This window comes from Orcinus orca, chromosome 5, assembly GCF_937001465.1.
Source record: "Orcinus orca chromosome 5, mOrcOrc1.1, whole genome shotgun sequence".
Classification (NCBI taxonomy): Eukaryota; Metazoa; Chordata; class Mammalia; order Artiodactyla; family Delphinidae; genus Orcinus; species Orcinus orca.
Genome location: NC_064563.1, coordinates 141,180,967 through 141,195,970, shown reverse-complemented (window position 1 = coordinate 141,195,970; position 15,004 = coordinate 141,180,967). Strand labels below are relative to the sequence as shown.

The window sequence follows — 15,004 nt, the reverse complement described above, 5'->3', positions numbered from 1 at the left end:
TTATCGCCAGGGAGCAGAGTGGGGGGGGGGGGTCACTGGATGGAAAATTACTGAGAAGAAACATCAGGAGGGTAAAGGAATAAACCAGCTCACAGGATTCTTGCTGAAGGCAGGCCAGGTTCATCAGACACCCCCCGGGGCCAGGAGAGGTGGAGAATGAGGAACCTGGTCAGGTGTTGAGGGTGATGGATATGGAGGATGGTTCAACTGACTTAGCAGAATTCTTGCTACAATCAGACGATGCAGAGAGGAACACGGAAATCAAAAGCCGAGGCCTAGTTGAAAAAGAGCTCAAGAGAGGCTGAGTAGGGCTTCCCTGGTGGCGCAGTGGTTGGGAGTCCGCCTGCCGATGCAAGGGACACGGGTTCGTGCCCCGGTCCGGGAAGATCCCACATGCCGCGGAGCGGCTGGGCCCGTGAGCCATGGCCGCTGAGCCTGCGCGTCCGGAGCCTGTGCTCCACAACGGGAGAGGCCACAACAGTGAGAGGCCCGCGTACCGCAAAAAAAAAAAAAAAAAAAAAAGGCTGAGTAGAGTTTGGTCAAGGAGAGAGTCTTCGTCACGAGCCACGTGGGTTCTGGAAGAAGAGCATCCAGGTGGGGGCAGGAGTGTGTGCACACGTCCTGAGGCTGGATGCGGGGGCCAGGACGGTGGAGAGGAGTGGCTGAGGGGGACGGTTAGAGATGAGGTCACACAGGTGGGGCTGGAGCCCCCCATCTGTAGGGCCGTGGAAATGACTGGCCTTTCTACCCTGTGGAGTTCCTATACGTAGAAGAGCCACGTGGTCTGTGCTTTGTGTGTCCAGGCACCTCTGCTGGTTCTGTCAGTGTCTCCTTCTTGCAGGAGATGATTTATTCCTGGACCGCGCGGGCTGAGGTTTGACGTGAGTCTCTCTAACCTTTACCCCCGGCCCCCGTATGTGAGAAGCAGCTGGGGGGCGGGTCACAGCTCCTGCTTCCCGCGTGGGGCGTCGGGAGGTGCCCCTCACCTTCCAGAAGCGGCTTCCTGCAGCCGCGGGCCTCACTTCGCCTTTTGACTGCGCGGCCCCTGCTCGTCTTCACCTATTTCACGGCACTTAGCCGTCTCCTTGCTTCACCGAGAAGGGCGTTTGTGGTTTTGTGTCTTGTTCTTCTGGGTGATTTCCAGGAGGCCGGGCGGGGGCGTTGCTGACTCGACGCTGCCCTCCTGCAGCCCAGAGCCCTAATTATGGGTTTGGCATTAGATTCCGGAGAACAAAGAAGAAAAGAGTTGTGGAGTTCGCTAGCGGCCTCTTCCGTTTAGAGAATACAGAGTTACAAGCCGCAGCTTCTCAGCCCCCTCGGGAAGCCTCGGCGGTGGCTTCTGCGGAGAAAGCCGGCGGCCGGTCAGCCGGGGAGACCCGGAGACTTTGGGCGCCCCCGCTTCTGGTTTGGCTCTGGTGCCGGGGTTCCAGGCCTTCCTCTGGACTCGGCTCCTCCGGGCAGAGCCTGGAGCCCCCCTGCTGCGGGCTGGCCGCGGGCGCGCGCGGGACGCACCCCCCCAGGGCCCGGCTTCTGCCGATGCTGGTGGGAGTGTGGCGGCTGCGGGTCCCCTCTGAGGGCCACACGGGCGGGCCAGAGCGCTGGGATCTGTCTCCTCGTGTCGGCTACACGCACACGAGTGCGGGGCCCGCGTCTCTCTCTGTCTCTTAACCTGTCTCAGGGCAAGGGCCTCCTTGCTGATGTGACAAAAGCCATGGCTCTTCTCCCCCCGAAAATCAGCACACGCTGTACATTGTTTCCGGGGTTCATTGTCATCCTTACGTCCAGGAGGGGCTCCTCTTTGAAATCATGGCCCTCAGCGAGGGACCCCACTTATCACGTCACGGTACCAGCGAGGTAGCCTCGCTGTCCACGGCCCTGATCTTTTCTCCCTGTTGACCCTTCTAGGTGGAAGTCTGAGCGGGAAGTTCTTGGTGAGGTCTTGGGTTCTCGTTAATTTCAGTTATACAAGTTATTCTCTCCTCTCTCACCAGGAATAACCAAGAATTGTCTGGTACACCTAAAACAAATACAGTGTTGTATGTCGATTATACCTCAGTTTAAAAAAACAAAAAGAAGTGTCAGTCGTCTTCTTACCGTGGGTCTTAACTCTTTGTTGAAATATGTTTTAAAATTCTTGGCTCCGTGGGCTGTACTTGGACTAATTCTTTATCTTTCTTATGTTGGTAGGAATTGAATGGACCTGTGTATTGTTAGAATGCCTAATTTATCTGCAAATATTATATTAATTTTTTATTCTCTCTACTATATTTCTCAATTGAAATCAAGGAATGACAAAAGAATCATAAAATATTTACTCTGCTAATTTCCAGGGTACTTCACTGCTTTTTCCTTCTTATGCCATAGGGATTAAAGGAAGGAAACAGTTCTATTGATGTCGTGATTATAATATGGTATTCAGTGGTCAACCCAGATCCTGTTCCCATGAGATTAACTGAATACATTACAATTAAATAGAAGCAGAACCAAGTACTGTTGTGTGGTTTAATTGATAAAGTTCATGAATTGTTTTCTCTGATTTTAATTCTGGGACATACTAGTAAAGCATATTTCTTAAAATATAATAGTGGATTTAAATTCTTAAAAATCAGATTTTAAAATTTCATTTAGGTCGTACAAAAATTAATAGAATTAATTTTAATTAAATTTAAAAGTAAAATTAGTATTTCAGAAGGGGTTTCATTTAAATTCTCTTACGAGCTTCTTATGTTAAGAACAAAATGAGTTCTACCCCTTGAATTCTGCTTAAAAGGGAGCTGAGAGTGTTTGTTTAATTTAGACTTCAGCGCTTTGCGATGGGGAATGGGAAACAAAGCCAAAATACTTAGCATATTTAAGGGACATAGAATAGTCCCCGCTCCCAAAATTTCACATAATATAAGAACTTGGTGAAAGTTTTTTCACCAGATGACTAGAGAAAATAAAAGGTAAACAGATTTAAACACCAGGAGGACAGATTTTTTTAATGCTTTGATCTGTGGGGCCATTTTTTTTTTTAACATCTTTTTTGGGGTATAATTGCTTTGTGGGGCCATTTTTAATTTTTGTTGTTTTTCTTTTTTTCGTCTTTTTGTCAACAGTTCTGCCATCACATTACCATTTGAGAACAGTCACAAACCGTTTCTTGAGGTCATTTCAGAAACACGTTGTTTTGTGATTATTGTGGATTTCCTTTGGTTGGTGCTAGTTAATCTTCTCAACTTCCTGTTCCACGCAAACCCCAGTCGCAACTTGAGACCGTCAAGCCCACGGTGACAGGAAGGAATGTAGTTAATGTCCATATTCTGTGACTCAGTGATTATCTCCAGAGAAGTGAATGGATGTGAATGGATGCTCTGTTGTGAAGTCTTTCTTAAATGATTCATGAACCAGGGAAATCTGGGCTCGACTGTCCACCAGCAGGAAGCAGGCACAGAGGGGCTGGGGGCTTAGTGAAGGGCCGTGTGGCCGTCGGGTGGTATATCCACGACCTCCAGGCCCCCCACGAGGCTCTCTGGGCAGAGGACACCCGGCCAGCAGCCGTGCTCAATCACTCATGCGTTTGACAGTGTGTAATCATCTTAGTCAGCATAATTGAGAAAGAACCTAAAGAAAAGGCTCTTATTGTGTCATATTCCTTCTGAGGAGATCGCCATACACGCTCCTGTGTAACGGTCTGTGAATCTGCCTTTCCCCCAGGCCCTTCTCTTTGCCCTTTTGAAATCAGACATTTGTTTGGATTCTCCAGCAGGAACGAAGGTGTGTCCGGAAGGCGGTGATGGGATGAGATTCCTCGCCCCCCCCCGCCCCCCCGTTCCCCCGGGCCCCCCCAGGGCCGGCCCGTCCTCATCCTGGTATCCAGGCATCTGGTCTGTGATAAGCACTCAATGAGTGTCTGCATCTTTGAACAAATTGATGGTTACGGAGGCTGACTTTGCTAGTAGACCAGGTGGATGAAAGAGCCATGCTAACGTGTTGGGTGGCTGTCTCCTCTCCCCCAGGAAATGCTCTCCGGGGTGGTGGTCGTATCTGGGAAGGATTCGGTCCAGCACCAGGGAGTCTCCTTGACAGTGGAAGGAACCGTGAACCTCCAACTCAGTGCCAAGAGTGTGGGTGTGTTCGAAGCATTCTATAATTCTGTTAAGGTAAGAATGCTAGCGTTGCACGTTTTTAGTTCGTTTTTCAAACGTCTGTGGTGGTTTTTACTTGCTGTCTGGCTTGTTATTTGTCGCTATTTTGCAAGGAATGGTGGTAGTCATGCTTTTACTATTTACTAATCAAACTGAAAAAACATTCAGATGTTTTGATTTTGAATATATTCTGTTATTGAAAGTCTGCTTGTTTTTATTCCCATTAGATAGGATTGGGGGGGGACTAATTTCAGCCATTAAGGAGACGAGAGCTCTCTGAGAAGTTGTGCCTGGGCCTTCTGGCACTTACCTTCCTGAAACAAAACTGTTCTTTTAACTGTTATTTTAATCCAGCTGCTGTTGGATATGGCATTCAGGTAAGATGCAGGTAGAGCCATTCTTTTCTGTCACTTAAAGTTCTGTGTTCTAGAAAGTGAAGTCTTTTTTCTATACTTATAGTTTCCTTTTCCTGAAGGACATATTATTAACTCTTTAAGTTTTGAAGGGGAAAGAGTTGAGAGGAAAGAAAGGTTCATTAAGAGTATTCAGATTCAGGACCTTCCCAGGTTTTTCCACAGTTTTCTTATTTTCTTCCATCAACACTTAGAGACTCACTTCAGAAGCTGTGGATTTTCTCAAAGTGATTGTAAATCAATGGCTTAGAGTACCTTAACTAAGTAAGGTGTAACACCTGCCTTTTAGGCAGGTTCCAAGTGTGAGTACTGTTTCCCTCCAAGGGCCCAGCCGAGGAGGCCTGCACGGGTGCCCTGGGCTGCGCGAGGGCCCCGCACCTTGCCAAGTGTCGTGCACGTCTGCTTCACTCTGAAGGTGGAGGTGCCCGCCGGAAGGGTCGTTAGGACAGTCAACTGAGATACTTCGGGATAAGGGAGGGACGTATACCAGTTCACTTCCTACTGTGCACCAAACGCCTAAGCATCCAGTCCTGCAAATGAACCAGAGACCTTGGGCCAACTCACCGCTGACAGGGCACCAGGATGGTAGCGGCCGAGGGCTGGGGTGTGGTGTCTCAGGAGATTATTTAATAGACGCAGTAACGTGAAGGAAAGTGCATCAAGAAGTGCTTGTTGATGGACTGACTTGGGGTTTCTTTACAGCCCATCCAGATTATCAACAGCACCATCGAAATGGTGAAACCAGGTAAATTTCCCAGTGGCAGAACAGAAATTCCTTTCGAATTTCCTCTGCACGTGAAGGGTAACAGAGTCCTGTATGAGACTTACCACGGCGTGTTTGTCAACATCCAGGTGAGCGTTTCCTTATCCCGTGAAGCTGACTTCACAACTTTTCTTCTGCAAAACAGCTTGGTCTTTCTTTCACTGAAAGTTCATAGGTGGACCCAAGAATTTAATACTCTGTTTATTGCTGAGCCCTCCCATGTATATTCTGTGTTGATTTCTCATTTTGCCCTGCAGAACATATTTCATGTATGACCATTATCTTTGATGGGGATCTAGGAGCACCCAAGCTGTAGCTTCTTTCCAAAATTCCGTTGTTTCTTTGGGGCTCTGTTCAGGCCACGCTGACACCGTAAGGGGTGCTTTTATTGTTGGTAGTAGACGTGCCCTCACTTCTCTCTGGCACCCGCACTAACTTTTCTATTTTATACGTATAAATATCTCTTTGTTTCATACCCAAAGGCTCCCGCTCTGACATAGGCTTGTATTCTTTATTGAACAAACCTTGTAAATGAGGGGGAAGTGGATTTATGACTTCCCGTCTACCTCCGCTGGTTCAGGGTTCTTTCACAGTCCCTATTGTTGTCTCGGGGCAGTTTGGAGTCATGACTCAGAGCGAGAGAAAGAGAGCCTTTCCTTGATTCAGCGGAAAGAAAGGTACTTTTGTGTTATCAGCCTTGCAGCGGTTCCCCTGCTGGATGAGACAAAAGTATTTTGTCTTACGTATGTGCAAGAGGGCTGGCAGTTAGGAAATTTTTTGATTTATTAATTTTTAGCTGATAATTTGGTCTTGGTAGAGACCATTCCCCTGCTTAAAATGTAGCACTTTTAAAATAAAAATCCTGCAAACACTTGTGAGAGTTAAACCAAAGGTTTGTCTGTATGTGAGTTTTATGTATGGCCTAAGAGATCGGTCAAGAAGAAACTCGTGTAGTATGATGTACTCTATCGCAATAAATACCTTTCTGTAAAGAAAAACTTTTCTAGTCCTTTGTTATCGGTGCACCTGTTTCAGGCAATAAATATACTGAAGGCTTTGGGCAGCTCATAAGAAGTGACAGTGAAGTGTCTAGCTTCAAAGGAGACCCCTTGCATAGACATACAGATCACTGCTGTAGAGACCCGCATCCTCTGACCAGCTTTCTAGGCTGGGAATACTTTCACCATGAAAGAAAGTATTGCCTTTTTACTTTTTAGCGAGACTGAAAATATCTCAAACGTTGCATTTTCAAAATTATTTGTATTCTCTTGCCGTAATCAGCATCAACCTGCTTTACCCGCACAGTCGTTCTTTGATGCTGCTCACTTAGCAGCAGAAGCATATATTCGTTAGAAACTGAATAGAATAACGTCAGATTCTCTGTGGTCATACTTCTTACTTGTCACTTTCTTTTCCTGTGTTGATCATTCTTGTTAAAAGATTAATTTGTTTAAAATAAAATTGGAAATCTCACCCTTTTCCAAATATTGACAAGAAACCAGACAGATATACATACAAAACTTGGGTTCCTGTGTAGCTGTGTGTAAGTTGGAAACTAGCTAAAATGCAGAAGAAGAGTTCACATGTGGTTAAGTCTTTAGTAAGGTAAATAATCACCCCGACCCCCTTTATTCTGGTCATCAGATTTCACCACTTTGAGGGTTTACCTCAGAAGGCTACAACTTGGAATCCTGCACCTCCCCAGATATCTCATAAATTTCTGAAAACGTAGAGATGTCTTCTCAACCTCAGATTTATAAGAGCTTGTCACCTTACACTTACCACTAGATTCAACATTTATTAGAATTTTGCCACCTTTGTTTCATCTGTATTTTTTTTTTCTGAATCATTTCAAAGTTAGTTACAGAATCTTGACAGTTCGTTTCAAAATACTTCAATATCTATCACCAAAAAATAGGGACATTCTTCTACATAATCCCAGTTAACTATTTTCACAGCTATCAGAATGAATAAAAATTCCCCAATATCATCAAATTGTCAGCTCTTATTCAAATTTGTCATTGCTTCTTTTGAGAAATATACTTCTTGAGAGAAACTAGGATTATAGCTTCTTGATCTCTTTTTCATTCATCAGTTCACTCATTCACTCAGTCTCTAGATGGGGCTTTTTCTACCCTCCTTGTGGGACAGTGGAGCAGGTGCCCTGCAGAGAGGCGCCACACGGGGCGTCACCTTCTCAGTGCCATCGCTTATCAAGCTTCCCGTGAAGAGTCCTGGGTGTGTGACTTGGGATTGGGATAGAAAGTGTTGTTGTTGAGCCCTAATAACATCTTTCTCAGATTATACGGGTGCAAAGACATTTTGCATTTATCCTCTGAACTGTGTTATAGTAACATAATGGAAAAACAGGAAAAATCATAAGACAGAATAAAGGATTTAAAATGTAGCCGGTATTAAATTGTCAGCTTGCAGGGGCTGGACTCGTGGTAACTTCTTAGAGGGCTTGATCCTGTTTGCTCTGATTCTTCTTCTCAGCCATCCTGCATCCACTTCTCATCCTTGTTAGTAGACAGAGCGTACAGGAAGCCGGCAGTCTCTCTAGTTGTCCCCTGTGCAGCCACTTTTTCCTTTAAAAGTTGTTTAAATCACAGGGAAGTTTTATTATGGTTGTTTTACTCTTGTGGCCATACTATCAAGGTTTTATACTATAAAACACAAAATACAGCAGTACCAACATGTCTGCTGAAATTGTGTGTTCAGAATCAAATGGTAGAGATGGTAGTCCTCCTGTTGACAGACTCCTTTCTAGGAGTCTGCTTTAAATCTGTTGACACGCGTTTTCTTTCCTCGTTCCTGTCCTGTGTTTACTGACAGTCGAAAAAAATCAAATCTTGAGAGTTCCCGGGCGGTCCAGTGGTTAAGACTCCGTGCTTCCACTGCAGGGGGCACGGGTTCCATCCCTGGTCCGGGAACTAAGATCCCACAAGCTGTGCTGTGTGGCCAAAAAAAAAGAAAAAAAATTTAAGAACTTAACACAATTCCTAAAACATAATCTCGTGTTTTTCCTCTTTTCTCCATCTTTCTCCCCTTCCCCCCACTTACCACCAGCTGCCTTATATTAGTAATTATTGCTTTCACACTTAAAAACCTTCAGTGACCAAAAGTTGGTGCCCATTACACTCTCTCATCTGCAAGTTATAGAAATCCAGCTCAAACTGGCTTAGCCAAAAAAGGGATATTGGATCATGGAACTCTCAATTCCAGGGGACCGTCTAGGCCAGGGCGGGCACCGGTCAGCCCGCAGCTCGGTGTTCTCGGGGGTGAAGCTGGTTGTTGGCCGGCGGCCACAGGCTTACAATCTCCTGGCCTGGCAGCCCCAGCAGAAGGGACTGTTTCCCGTGGCCAAGCAACAGTCCTGCCTTTCTGGTCACTTCCACACCCCCGTGCGATGGGGGGAAATCAGCCCCGCCCAAAGCCCTGAGACTGAAAATGAGGAAGGGACGTTCCCATCGGGAAAACCATCAAGGAGACCAGGCAAAGCCCGAATAAAATGCTGCCTCTTCTAGGCAGCGTGTGGGCTGTACAGGAGAGAGACAATGGACGTGCATACGTGCATGTATATATTGTATATTATACACACAAACATAGCATATACATATATGGTACAGCCCTCGCTGAGCTTGTCTGGTTGGGGAGACCAGATTGAAATCTCAATAGAGAATATCTATATCTATATCTCTGTATATATATATGAAGGCCCTTGCAGACAAAGGTTGATTCTTTTTTTCTTTAATGTTTTAATCTCCCAGGAGTACCTTAAATACGTAGCAGCTTCTTGTTTAACGTGGACAGATTGGTCATAATAGTTGTAGCTTCTTGACTCAACTGTGCATATAGTTCCAGTTCTACAAATTATTTTAATGTTTTTCTCGGATGATTAAAACAACAGCTCACTTTATCCAACATACGTTCTGTGATTTTTTGTTTAAGATTAACGTTAAGACAGTGATCGTGCTGTAGAGTTTTGTTACCACACAGTCTGTCGTGGACCGGGATGTGAAGGGACAGTCCCGGGTGAAGCCAAGCTTTCGGCTCAGGGCCCATTGCAGCAGGTGCACCGGCAGTGGCTAGTTCAGAAGGACAGCACAGGGACAGCAGAGGAGTTGAATACGGCCAAGTTCAAAGCAAGCGTGATGCTCCATCCCTTTCCTGTCCACGTTCTTTTGCTCGCAGGATACGTCTTTGCTGGCCAATGGGGGAGGGCCGAGGAGAAGAACAGGACTGGCCGTTGGGGAAGCTGGCTGACGGATCTGGGGCTTCCTTATACGCTTCTCTTTACGTTTGCATACATTTGAATTTTCTAAAATGACAATTTTGCAAAGACTTTCCCCTCTTTTTTCCTCCTACGGTTAAGATATGAAGAGCTCATTTTGAGATGCCCTGGAGGCCTGGGCTCCAGGACTCAGCACTGTCACTAGCATCGCTTCCCTTCCCCACGTGGGGCGCAGCTCTGCCCTTGCGCCGGCACCCAGCGCGGTGCCGCCCATGCAGAGAACGCAGCGAGTGAGAGCGAGTCGGGGGCTGACCCACATCTCCCAGGTTGGCCTGTGAAGTCTAGATGCCGTCCAGGGGTTTGCAGTCCTGCTGCTGTGTTTTCTCGTCCTTACCACAAAACAGCAGCCGTTTTACCCAGAGCTGCTGTGTGCCAGGCCTTGGCTTACCACACGTTACCTAGCTGGGTCCTCGCTAGGGTGGTGTTAGCGAGCAGGAAGCTGAAGCTCAGGGAAGCTGTGCTCCTTGTCTGGGCTCGCCCGGTAAGGCAGAGGACCGGGTGTGAGCGAGCTGCTGCTCCAGGCCTGCCCTTCCGCTCTGCCTCTCTGGTCTGTCCTGTGATACAGGGGAGGCTCTGCACCTGTATTCCAGGGGGTCCAGCTACAGAATGGCCGTGGGAATGGTCTGAGGAATAACCTTAAAGTGTTTTTTTAATAGCACTGTTTTTTTTCTGAGCATTAACTCCCCCCATTATGTACATTAATTTCATATAACACATTAATTGGACAAAGTTTCCCTAAAATATGTTGACTGACTTGCCTCTTTGTAAGAAATTCCTGGATGAAAGCAAACCATCTGAAAGGATGTATTCTTCTCTGCCTTTCCCTCCAGTATACCCTGCGCTGTGACATGAGGCGGTCCCTGCTGGCCAAGGACTTGACCAAGACCTGTGAATTCATCGTCCACTCTGCTGTAAGCTGCACTCGGGGGCTCTGGGCTCAGTAATAGGAATCCTCTGTGGGGTCTGGTACAGGACCCCACTTACAAGCAATAAGTTAGCCTGATAGTGTTTCGTGGATGCTGGGGAGAGACTCGGGACTCCTGGGTTAGAGACAGGGGACTGGATTTCTCCCGGCATGGCTGGTGTCAGCATGTGTGTCATTCCCCTGGGCCAGAGCCCTGTGGGGTGACGCCACGGGCCCAAAGGGGCACTGCACCTGAGGGGTTTGTGCCTCAGCTGCGGCGCCCCAAGCTGGGGAATCCGCCTTTGTTACAGCAGGCAGTGAGCAAGCCTGCTCTTTGTCCTGGAGGGAGACCTCACCTCGTCCCTCAAGGCAGCTTCAGCGAACAGCTGGGGGAAATGGCCCAGCCCAGGGAGAGAAGGCCAGGGCCTTGCATTCTCGGCCTGTACAGCAAGAACATGCAGGGCTGCTCGGGCCGGGGTGGGGAGCCTCTCCTGACACCTTCTGCTAGTACTTGGCAGTGACAGAGTGTCCTTAAAAATTCCTCTCACGTGCCAGGGCTGCAGGTGACACATGGTGGTGAGTAGTCGTGCCCACGGCCCTGGATCCCTTTGTGTCTCAGCCTCTCCAGGTCCTTTGGGGCAGGGCCTTTTACACCATTATGAAATGTCCATGGGTGTCTTTTAGTGATGATTAAGTGAAAATGTAAGACCAATTTCTTGTGCATAAGATTGGCAGAATCGCTGATGCCCTTGCATCATTTTGTGACTTTTTAGGATTTCCAATATTTGTAGTTTCCCTGTTTATAAATTTTTAATAATCATAGTGTTAAGTATTTCTTTCAGTGATACAATATTTTATGTAAAATATGATGAAAATATCCTTTTTGGAAGTTAACTTGATTTAGATGGATATTTTCCCTTTTTCCATCAAGGGTTTTCAAAGTGAAGCAAAAAAACTTTTTCGCATGTAGATTATCCCCTAAAAAAGTCACCTGCCATTTTAGGCGCTAAATCAAAAGCGCCTCCAACTTTGTGAAGAAGAATGAGCCCGAACCCAGCCCCCCGCCCAGAGCTGGGCCCGCAGACCCTGGCCCCCGGCCCACGGGTGGCCGCAGAGCTCGGGCTTCCTCCCTGCTCCTGGGGGTCCGCCCGCACTCGGCCTTCAAGAGTCTTCGGGACTGATTTCACCAGAAGCCAAACCGTGCTGTGACCTGTAGTACATGAAGTTACATACTCCTCTGTATACTGTGAGGAGGAATACATTATTCCCTAAAGAACACGTTCATGAACCTATTAGTAAAAAGAATATATTCAGGAAGAATGTTTCCTAGAATAAGCTTTTGGTGAGTGAGTGAACTTGGCAAATCGGTCGGTGCCCTTTCTCCTCCACGGCTCCCCGGCCGTCTGGGCGCCAGTGGCCTTTGGGCCCCAGCCCATGAGTAAACGACACTGGGCAGGCCCCGTGAAGCTTGTCTGTACTGATGGGTTCCGCACGTATGTAATGTGGAGATGATCCTTGCTAACTAATTACGGCAACATATAATTAATTATGTTAACATATAACTACGTTATAGGTGTGATTCTTCCTGGTAGACAGTTGTACAGCTGAGTGGCTAACTGCCCCGGCCTTGGAGCCAGGCTGCCTGGGTTTGGACCTCAGCTCTGCCCCATGCTTGAGCCACCATGTGAGCCCTCTGTGCCTCACTGTCATCTGTGAAGTGGGACCAGGGCTGGTAACAGCTCTGCACAGGGTCATGGTGCCGATTCAGTGGCTTTTATTCTCAGAAAGAGGTTCAGAATAAATGTCTCCCAACAATACTGCTCTGTTTTTAAATTCTGGACCTGAAAGGGACCTTAGAGACTAAGAAGCCTGTCCCCTCATCTTACAGATGAGGAAACTGAGTCACGGGGATGAGGACCTTGGACAGCACACAGCCTTCCTTGTTTCTTGGCCGAACTGTGTTTAGAATCCAAGCGTCCTGCCTCTTAGTGCCAAGGTCTTCTGGTTCACGATGCTACCTTGTGTTTCCTTAAATGGGGAAAGGCAAGTCTGACCTGTGGACTCTCTGCTGAGTTTGGTTTCTCCTCCTCTGTAGCCTCAGAAGCGGAAACTGACTCCGAGTCCCGTGGCCTTCACTGTCACGCCTGAAACCTTACAGAATGTCAAAGAGGTAACGTGTTCCTTACACACCAGTGCCAGGGAGGCTTTCTTAGTAACCGGATCCCACTGACAGACTGTTGCCCACCTGTTCTTTACTTGGGTATCAAGTCATCAGCAAGAGGAAATTTTTGTCTCTACCCGAAATAGTCTGTATTTTCAATTTTACTTTCTTTTTAAATTCGGTAACTACTTAGCAGAAGGATTGTTTTTAAAAGAGAGGGTATATGTTTATAATTTTTTACTGTCTTCTCCCAGTTTTATTGCACTGTGGCCAGAGACCCCTCCCCTGAGCCCCGGGGCTGCCACTGCCTGTCAGGGGGGCCGCATACCCTGGTTTTTCAGCTGGGCCCTTGGTCACTTGTCTTTTGTGGACGTGGCTTTTCCTCCCTACCCTAACCCTGCATTCTGCTCCCTGGACCCTCCTGACTGGGGTCGGGTCAAAGGCCAGTTTGGGAGGATTATTGGCTTCATCTTGCGAGAGGCACAGCTGAGGTGGGGGTGTGTCATGGGGAGCCTTTCAGAAATCCATTGAACATCTCTCCCTTCTCTGGTTTCTGGAGCAGTGACCCCAGGAGGCCAGTCAGATTTTCTTCTCAGGAATTTGAACCTTGATTGGAAACATGCAGTTGCCTAAGAGAATTTTAATGGGAACTGCTACTGCTTTTCCTTTTTCTAAACAAATAGCCTCTTTCAGTTTTTTTTTAGAATTCTGTCTTGAATCAAGACTTTTTTTAGAGTTCTTTGCCTTTGGGGGCTACCAGGTACAGAGCGCCCTTGCTCTTGACCTCCAGTACAGGGCACCACCCACGCCTGACCCACTGACCCTTGAGGTGGGGCTGGTCAGATCGAGATGAGATTCAGGGTGAGATACTGACTGGGTTTCAAAGACTCGGTATGATAAAGAGAATGTGAAACATCATTCATAACTGTAAAGTACTGATGATGTGTGGGATTGATGATATTTTGGATATATTGATTAATTTTACCTGTTTCCTTCTACTTTTTTAATGTGGCTACTAGAAAATTTTAAATTACACAGTTGCTTCACATTTGTGGTTTCCATTATGTTTCTGTTGGACAGTGGGGTTCTAAACTCTGAATTACCTGCAGTAACTGGGACACAGCCATAGGAAGGACTGCTAGGACAGATGTCCCTAACTCTTTAGTTCTGTTTTTCCTGTGGCATCGTCACTCACCCATGACCATTTTCCTCTGTCTGAAGAGAAAAGGTCCATAGGCTTTTTAGTCAAGCATTGAAGAAAGTTGTTCTCTTTAAATTTCCTTGAAATAAAGTTAGTGTCTTGGTTTTTCAAAATTGTATAATTGGGAACATTTAAAAATTACCTTTTTAAAACCTCTTTTTTTCCTTTTGGTTGTCCTTAAACACTGTCAGCAACTTCTTTAGAGATTTTTATGTCGTGTCCTTGGTGAGAAGGAGTGCTCCAGACCTGATCTAGGCAACCAGGATGCTTCTGTGAGAGAGCTGGGCATTCCGTGCCAGCAACATCAGGTGCCTTACGCCTGTAGATAGCTGTTGAATAATTCAGTCTGTTACTTAAGTTGACAGAAAATGTAAGTACTGTTGTACCTTGCTTCCCATTTTGTAAGCCAGGGTCCCAGTGGATCTTATAAAAATTATCTGACCCTGTTTTCAGTTTTTATTTGTACCAAAGTGACTTGAGTACCTTCTCCTGGCGCCTCCCACTCCTGATGTGTCTGTTTTTGTCTTGTTTTAGAGAGCCCTGCTCCCCAAATTTCTCATCAGAGGACATCTCAACTCGACCAACTGTGTTATCACACAGCCACTAACGGGAGAGCTGGTGGTGGAGAGCTCGGAGGCCGCCATCAAAAGCATCGAGCTGCAGCTGGTGCGCGTGGAGACCTGCGGTAAGGTCCCCACTCCGTCCCCGTCTCCCGTTCTTCCCCTCCATCCTCCCTGCCCCCGCTGCCGCCAGCCCTTAGCCACGAGCTCGCCTCTCGATTCCAAGAAACGTATGTTTGAGGAGCGTGGGGTGTGGAGGGAGGGAGGACTCCAGAATCCTGCAGAGACGGGGGGAGAGCAGGTGAGTGGGCTGATGCAGGCTCTCCTAGACCCACGCAGGGCCTGTGGCTCAGCCTGTTTGGACGTTTGCTGTGTTCTGACCGCGTGATGCTTTCTCCCTGCTCCAGGCTGTGCAGAAGGGTACGCCCGCGATGCCACAGAGATTCAGAACATTCAGATCGCCGACGGGGACGTGTGTCGGGGCCTCTCTGTCCCCATATACATGGTCTTTCCCCGGCTCTTCACCTGCCCGACACTGGAGACCACCAACTTCAAAGTGGGTACGTGTGCTGCCCTTGGGG

The 15,004-nt window shown here is 47.3% G+C and overlaps 1 protein-coding gene across 5 annotated transcripts in view; it reads left to right on the top strand.

The window, feature by feature from the left end:
• The window catches only part of VPS26C (VPS26 endosomal protein sorting factor C), a 69,585-nt gene that overhangs the window by 30,041 nt on the left and 24,540 nt on the right, over window positions 1-15,004 (top strand). For 4 of the 5 annotated variants that reach the window (XR_007477681.1, XM_033418289.2, XM_004264552.4 and 1 more), the window contains exons 2-7: window positions 3,999-4,142; window positions 5,243-5,392; window positions 10,428-10,508; window positions 12,597-12,671; window positions 14,398-14,548; window positions 14,831-14,983. Coding sequence is in view for 4 of the 5 variants with exons in the window: in XM_004264552.4 (XP_004264600.1) it covers window positions 3,999-4,142; window positions 5,243-5,392; window positions 10,428-10,508; window positions 12,597-12,671; window positions 14,398-14,548; window positions 14,831-14,983 (754 nt within the window). In the remaining variant the exon portion in view is untranslated. The remainder of the gene's footprint in view (window positions 1-3,998; window positions 4,143-5,242; window positions 5,393-10,427; window positions 10,509-12,596; window positions 12,672-14,397; window positions 14,549-14,830; window positions 14,984-15,004) is intronic. The other variant, XM_033418291.2, reaches the window with a different exon arrangement.